Source organism: Microtus ochrogaster, chromosome 5 (genome assembly GCF_000317375.1).
Source record: "Microtus ochrogaster isolate Prairie Vole_2 chromosome 5, MicOch1.0, whole genome shotgun sequence".
Taxonomy (NCBI): Eukaryota; Metazoa; Chordata; class Mammalia; order Rodentia; family Cricetidae; genus Microtus; species Microtus ochrogaster.
The window spans coordinates 63,971,609-63,979,974 of NC_022012.1; the positions used below are offsets into that span (position 1 = coordinate 63,971,609).

At 45.5% G+C, this 8,366-nt stretch overlaps 1 protein-coding gene across 3 annotated transcripts in view; it reads left to right on the plus strand.

The window, feature by feature from the left end:
• Tmod2 (tropomodulin 2) overlaps positions 1-8,366 on the plus strand; it is a 40,125-nt gene that overhangs the window by 23,901 nt on the left and 7,858 nt on the right. For all 3 annotated transcript variants that reach the window (XM_005347618.2, XM_005347619.2, XM_026779287.1), the window contains exons 5-7: positions 2,031-2,117; positions 3,674-3,804; positions 6,690-6,797. In XM_005347618.2, the coding sequence (XP_005347675.1) occupies positions 2,031-2,117; positions 3,674-3,804; positions 6,690-6,797 (326 nt within the window). The remainder of the gene's footprint in view (positions 1-2,030; positions 2,118-3,673; positions 3,805-6,689; positions 6,798-8,366) is intronic.

Genomic DNA, 8,366 nt, shown 5'->3' on the forward strand with positions numbered 1-8,366 from the left:
CCCCCCCCCCCACACACACTAATTCCATGATCATTGTTGTTCTATTCTGTTTGCAGTGCAGAGGATTGAACTCACCCAAGGCCTTGGGCATACGAGACAGGTGCTCTACTTCTGAGCTATAGCCCCAGCCCTTGTTTTTTTTCAGAACAGGGTCTCACTGTGTAGTGCAGGCTTTCCAGGCTGGCCTTGAATCTTGAACTCTCTATATGGCCCCACACTGACCTCCTGGAATCCTTTCGCGTCTCAAGTGTGATGTGTGTTATCACACTCCTGCCTCTAACCCCGCTCTTGCTGGCTTAACCACTGGCCCTTCTTTCTACCATGTTAACTGACTCCCTTCGAAAGTCCAGTCAGGATCTCAGGCTTGTGCCTGTGATTTCACTAGAAGGGAAATCGGTTTCAACCTGCCCAGCACCACCCTGCCCATAGTGTGGCTCCCTGAATGCCGGCCTCCCTCCCGGCGTCAGTACCAGTGTGGCACCCGGGACTGAGGACCTTCTTATGCTCAGCTGACCTTTTGTTCCTGATAACCCTCCTCTTCTGTCCCGAAGGCAGAGAAAGGACAATTGCCTTTCTACTGAAAGAGGACCACAATCTTTCTGCTTCTGCCTCTGGGGTCAGGGGAGGGGGCAGCATAAATCTGCACATGTTAGATCTTTAAAATCCTTAAACGTAGTCAGGCTTGTTGGTACAGTGTTGATCTCAACACTCAACACTCAGGAGGCAGAGCCAAGAGGTCTACTGCCAGGGCAAGGCCAGCCTGGTCTATGTGATGAGTTCTAGGCTAGATTGGGTTACATAGTGAGACTTCAAACAAAACAAAATCCTTAGTTGAATCCCACCTTGTTTTAATTTACAGATAAGCAAACCAAATGGAGGTGGGTATGGTGGTACCTACCCATAATCCCAGCAATGGAGGTGGGTATGGTGGTACCTACCCATAATCCCAGCAATGGAGGTGGGTATGGTGGTACCTACCCATAATCCCAGCATTTGGGAACACAGGAGGATCACATTGGGTTTGAGGAGAGCCTAGCCTACACGTGAGTTCCAGGTTATCCAGGGCAATAAGGCAAGAGCCTGGAAACAAAATAACAACAACAACAAAAACAAAAACCAAACCTGGCAAAATATTAAGTCTTCTTAACTAAGGGAATGTTCTAATTTTATTTTGATATGACAAAACGCCCAGATCAAAAGCCGTTCAGTGAGGGGAGAAAGGATTTATTTGACTTACATTTCCAGGGTACAGTCCATCACTGAGGGAAAGGTGAGCCCCTAGTCACACGACAGCCACAGTCAGGAGCAGAGAGAACTAAACACATAGACTCCGCTGCTTCTGTGCAGCTGGCTTTCTTCTCTCTTACACAGTTCAGGGCCCAGCCTGTGAAGTGGTAGTGCTCACAGTGACCTAGATCTTTCTACGTCACTGATGGTCAGGACAACCCCTGTAGACTTGACCAGCAGCCAGCGTAACTGCAATAATTCTTTATTAAGACTCTTTCCATATGACTCTAGGTTGTGTCAGATTGACAGTTAAGACTAGCCAGAGCCGGGCGATGGTGGCGCACGCCTTTAATCCCAGCACTCGGGAGGCAGAGGCAGGCGGATCTCTGTGAGTTCGAGACCAGCCTGGTCTACAAGAGCTAGTTCCAGGACAGGCTCCAAAGCCACAGAGAAACCCTGTCTCGAAAAAAAAAAAAAAAAAAAAAAAAAAAAAAAGACTAGCCAAAATAGGGGCCTAGCAATGTTTCAGTGGTTGGAAGATGTGGCTGCAGAGTGGGTTCTCGGATCCCAGAGGGTCCTGCACCTTTAAACACACAGGGGCATGTAGAGATGCTGATGGTCTTGGGAGATTTTAGCAGTAACTTTATTGAATGCTGTACACACACCACACACTGGACCAGGAAAGGGAACCTGGGAGACTTTGTGCTTTATCAGGAATTGTTCTTCAAGGTGCACGTTAACGTGTAGCCATCCTGATGTGTATTCCAAAACTTAGTGCTTGTTTTTGTTGCCTGTGTTTTCAGCTGTCCTTGGAGTCCACAATTTGCTCAACAATCCGAAGTTTGATGAAGAGACGACCAATGGCAAAGGCCACAAGGGGCCTGTAAGGAGTAAGTTGATGAGGAATCTGGGAACTTGGGAAGCTTCGGGGCCTCTGTCTGGTGCCTATAGGAGGGAGACCCATTGCTTCTAGAAGGAATCATTGGGCTCTGAGCAGTCAAACCCGGTGGAGAAGCTGATGGTGGGCGCTCAGCCTGGCAGTGTGGCTAGGGCCACAGAACACACATTTCGTGGCAGGCAGGTTGTCCAGGAAGGGGGGAAGAGATCCCAGTAAGTTTACAGAGTCGACTAGGAATGCAAATAGAGTTCCATGTTCCAAAGGATATTTTAATCAGTGAGGGAAACTTGACTACGTCCCCTTTTTTATGCCAATGTATTTTGGACTCCAAATACCTACTTTCCCCAGAAAGCATGAAGGATACCCTGGCCTTTAATCCCAGTACTCAGTAGGTAAGAGCAGGCAGATCTCTGAGTTTGAGGCCAGCCTGGACTACAGATTGAGTGCCAGGATAGTCAGGGCTACACACAGAGAAGCCTTGTCTTAGGGTAAGATGGGGGAGCTCTCTGTACATTAGAATATTAATCCTTTGTATGTTATATGCATTCTAAATATTTTCTGATAAATTGGTGTGTGTCGTTGTTTGGTTTTTTGTTTGTTTTGAGACAGGCCTGAAATTCACTGTGCTGGCTGGCCTCAAACTCCTGATCCTCCTGCCTCAGTTTCCCAAATTCTAGTATTACAGGCATGTCCTGGCTGTATTTGGCTCTAGTAACTTATTTATTTGTCACTTATTTTTATGACTATAGGTGAATATATGAATTTTGTTTACACACACACACACACACACATACATACATACACATGCACACGTATATCCGTTGCCCAGGGAAGTCAGAAAAGGGTTTCAGATCCCTGGAACTGTACTTCCTGAAGTCTGTGAACCACTGTGCCGGTGATGGGAATTGAACTCTAGCCCTCGGCAAGAGCAGCAAGTGCTCTGAACTGCTGAGCCATCTCCAGCCCCCAACAATTGCTTTTCACGTGTTTCTCATCCTTCTTTTCCGTTCCTTGGTCTTTCCGTGCCTTTCCCAAAGCTAAAGCTGCAAAATGGACATTGGAGGAGAGCAGTGATGAGGAAGCCAGAGGGGAATTAACATTTGGGAGCTGGGGATAGAGGTGTAGTTCAGTAGTAGAACATTTGCTTTGAGCTGGTCCTGGGTTCGAGTCTCAGCATCACACAGAATTTTGAAAAAGGATTTGGGGAATGAAGAGACTCATCGTGGTGCCCATTTTTGCATCTCAGAGCCTGTGGTCTGGTGAAGATGGTGCTGGGAGGTCCATGTGGTGCATCAGTAACTGCAGCGGATGCCTTGAGGGTTGGAGTTTGCTCCAGGGCCTTCTGTAGTGTCAGCCACTGAGTCCCCTTGCAGAGTTGCCCAGAGAAGTACCACTGTTCCTGCTCAGTAAGAATCAGCCTTCAATATATCATTGATATTGGAATCTTAGACTCTATGTGAAAGAATGGCGCTTTCTAGCAAAGTCATTGCTAGTTTGATATAGAGGGCCTTTTCCACTATCTTTTATAAATTAAAACTTGTGTTGTAGATGTTGTCAAAGGTGAAAAAGCCAAACCAGTATTTGAGGAGCCACCGAACCCCACAAATGTGGAAGCAAGTCTGCAGCAGATGAAGGCCAACGACCCCAACCTGCAAGAGGTCAACCTCAACAACATCAAGGTACATCACTGCCGTAACCTCTTGGCTTCTCCTGGCATCACAGGGCTGGCTGGAGATGGTCAACTGCCTGCTCTTACACTGCCTTTCAGTCCTTCCAAGTCACTGACTTCACACAGACTAACCCAGTCAAAAGGCATGGGTCTACAAGAAAATGGTTTCTAGAACCTGCTCAAGAGAATCATAGTACCTGGACCAAATAAGCACATCGTGTCTGCTGCTAAGCAACAAATTCAACTTTTTATTTTCAGTGCTAGGAGTCAAACCCAAGGCTTCATCTGTGTGCTACAGCCACTTAGGTATCCCCAGCCCCTTTCCATAGTTTCAAATGTCAGGCATACAAGAATCATTTAGAAGGGTCGTTGGCACAGGCACTCACATGAGACCACAGTGAAGCTGCCAGTCCAGGCTAAAGTTATCAAAGGATTCATTTGTAAGATGGCACACCCATGTGGATGTGGGCAAGGGACCTCACTTTCCCACCATGCGGGCCTCTCCTTAGGGCTACTTGAGTGTCCTCACACAACCACATCTGATTTTCCCCAAAGAAAGTGACCCCAGAGTGAAAGGGAGCAAGAGGCCAGACCGCGCTAAAGGCTCGGTGGCTAGAATCAATTGCATCTCTTGCAGAGTACCTACCTTCAGCTCCCTGCATATACATCAAGTGCCTTACAACCACCATAACTCCAGATGCAGGGGATCTAACACGGCTGGCCTCTGTGGGTCCATATACTTAAATGTACACACACACACACACACAAACACGACTAAAACATTTTTTTTAAACAGCAAGAAACATATAACAGTGTTTTCCATGACCTGGTGTCAGAATTCACAGACAGTCATTGTCATTTCCATCTTATTCTTTTCGATGATAAGTCTTACTGTTGCCACTCTAGATGGCAGTGTGAACCTGGGAGGGTGGGGCCTAAACATGAGCCGGACTGAAGTCTCATGCAGTAGCCAACTTTATTCAGAGCATCAGACAATTTATACTTTGAGGGTTAAGAAAAGTCACCTGAGTAAAATGTACAATCACAAGGACAAACCACATGTGGCAAAAACATCGGGTTTTTTTTTTCTATAGGGGCATATAAACAAATCACAGTAGCCAGTTGTGATGAGTCATCTGGAGTAAACTCCCTCCTGTGCCCCTCCACCTGGGAGGGGCGCGAAAGCACATTCCGAGAACCCCCCGTGTTATGGAGGAGCAGAGATTACAAGGCTCTTGTCTTGTTTGCTTAGCGTTTTCTCGCAGTCTAGTTAGAAACCTAGTCACACAGCTTGGTTCTTGGACCATGTTTGAGATCAGCTGCTATTGAAGGGAAGGAGAGATGGGGAGCGGGGAGGAGCCTGAACAAATACGGATTGCCTAAGGCCTGTTATATTCATTCTCTTCTGTTGATTGGTTGGCTGGTTAGCTAGTTTGAGACAAGGTTTCACTGTCATGCCAAGACTAGCCTTAAACTGTTTAAACTTACTGTGTAACCCAGGCTGATCTCAAATTCTCCATCCTCCTGCCTCTACCTCCCTAAAGATGGTATTCCAGACATGTACCACCAACCTGGCTTGTTTTGTTCGTTTTTATTGGCCTGATCCCTATCATCTAATACTGCTTCTAAGGAGTTATTTTTAACTGTGTATAGATGTCTGTATGTGGGTGTGTGCACATAGTGAAGTCGCCTGTGAAGGCCAGAAGGGAGCATTGGATCCCCCTGGAGCTGGGATTACAGGCAGTTGTGAGCCATCCAACATGGATGCTGGGAACTGAACTCAGGTCCTCTGCAAGAACAGCGAGTGCTCTTCTTCCCCACTGACCCATCTCTCCAGCCCCAGTAATACTGTCTTTATGGAGTGTACACTGTGTTATATCCTTGGCTATCCCTCATCACAGTAATCCTCAGTGAGACTTGGAGAGATTAAGTTGCCACAGTCACTCAGCTTGTCCATAATGCAGCCAGGCGCGTGTCTGTTGCTGCCCCTTGCTGCCTGCTGCATACTTCTGCAGTGTTCAGTCCTTGCTCTGTGATCTGTGTGCAGGCACACACCCAAATATGCGTGCGAAACACTCATAAAGTACGATTAATAAATCTAAAAAAAGGAAAGGAAATTGATTACAATCAAATGTGGTTGCTCACAGCGTTTATCCAAAGGATCCACTCCCAACATAGCATGCCCATGTTGTAGGCAAGAGGCCTCACTTTGTAGAGATGCCACCTTGTCGGAGTAGAAGCAGGGGAATTGCCATGAGTTCAAGGGAGCTTTGACCACATAGTGAAACTGAGGCCAGACTGAAGCCAGCCTGGGTTCCAGGAGACCCAGTTAGGATCCATTCTGTCTTTACTGACAAAAGTTACGGTAGGAGAAAAACGCTAACCAGATGTTGGCAGCATGATGTGGTAAGCCCCAAAATGTTACGGAATTGTAGGACAGGAAAAGTTTTGAGTTGCCTAGGAGAACTCATAAACAAAAGAGGAAGGAATTCAGCCGAGTCTTCAGAGATGAGTAGACAATTGGAGGGAAAGGCAGCAGGAGTTTTCGGGCCAAGGAGAAAAGCATATCTAAGGGTATGTATATGAGAGACCTCAGTTGTTAACCTATCCTAGATGAAAACTCTTTTGAGTTACATTCCTGTACTGAACACTAGGAGGCGCTATTCACCCAGAATTGCTTAGCACACTTGGGCGAACTTTGAGAGAGGATATGAAATCAGCCATCTAAATAAAGGTGATAGTTAAAGTTACAGGGGTCTTGCTGACAGTGGAGCCCAGAGCACATGCTTAGCACATGTGACACTCTAGGTCCAATCAAAAATGGAAAAACTATTTTCCAGCAGAGGGTGAGTGGCCGTGAGTGGTCTGTAACTAGCCCTGTCTTCTGTGCTGTAGAACATTCCAATCCCAACCCTGAAGGAATTTGCCAAGGCTCTGGAGACCAACACCCATGTGAAGAAGTTCAGCCTGGCTGCAACCCGCAGCAATGACCCCGTGGCCCTTGTAAGTAAGACTTGAAACACAATATGAAGTCATTTGCTGGAGACTCTATTTTTAGGTTTTTTTTCTTATTGTTTAAAATTAGCCAACTTTGTGTTTAGTTGTCCTGAGAGAGGGTCTGCTATGTGGCCTGGGTTTCAACTCACTATGTATCTTGGACTGGCCTTGAATTCCCAGGAATCCTCCTGCCTCAGCTTGCCTATGCTGAGATTTAGGCATGAAATCGCCATCTCTGGCTCTCAGAGATTCTTTTGAACTTATTTTATCAATTGAAAGTCTTAGATCTGGTCAACTAAGTCTAACAAACTTCCAGTTCTGAGGCCCAGGCTCAGGGCCTGTGCACTGCAGGCATATTGAATTAACTGGATTCTTGTCGGCGCCACACATTCCAAAAAAGAAACGAGACAAGCATCTTGGCATTTGGCTAAATAAATATTTAGAGTTTTTCTGTGTTGAGAAAAACCATTCTGCAACTTTTGCTTCTACAGTAGCTTTCTGTAGCAGTCATTGGATGTTATGGCCCCAAAAGCCCACTTGAGCTTGGCACATATGAAAAAAAAATGTTGGAGTGTCTTTTATCTTAATCTTTATTGCATTAATTTTCCAAGCATACTATAAACATCCAAAATACTGACCCATTTTGTTTGACATTCGGTTAACTAAAGTATGGGAAGGAACATAACCAAACTCCTAGCCTTTTTATGCATTTTGTGCATTCATCCGAACAGGGAAGCTTTTGCCCAAATAAATGCTGGTGTTGCCATCCCTTCACTGCTGTTCCTCTTGTCTGCTTTCCTGATCGCTCAGCTTTGCATGCATTGCCTCACCCAGTCATCACTGTAGAGCTCAAATATGTGCTGTTGTTAGTTCCCACTGTAACAAAAGAGAGGGTAGATTATCCCAGGTATAGCAAGGAATGACAGAGCCGAGAGTCACCACCAGGTCTTCCTGGCTCCTCTCTGCTACATTTACACACACAGTCCTGTTGGGACACATGGGCGACAATTTGTTATTGATAGGGGTTCTGGGGATCAGCCTGAGAGTCTATGACATCAGGTCTTAAGTCAAACTAGAAAAACGAAGTTGTCCCGACGTGATGATGGCTCAGCAGTTACAAGTGCTTGCGGCTTTTCCAGAGGACCTGCATTAATTCAAAGTACCCACTTCAGACAACTCACAAGCCCTTGTGACTCTAGGGGATCTGGCATCCTCGGGTACCTCATGCATATGGTGCACAGACATGCTTCTGGGCCAAACACTCATATGCATAAAATAAAAATAAATGTTAAAAAATATAAATATATATAGAGATGTGTGTAAGTGTATAGATATAATTTAGAACTATACTGACGGTTCCCATATTCTTTTATTCATATTTCATCTTTGAAATCCACAGTGTAGATTTCAGACATTTATAGCACATCTGTTCAAGCTATCAATTTTTCAAAGGGTTAGTAGCTGTACTTCCTGTGGCTACATTTGCTCAGCAGAGAAGCTATGTATTCTGGTTTCTGTTAGATTTAAAAGACTAAAAGACTTATTTTAATTTTTAATTAAATTGTGTGTGTGTGT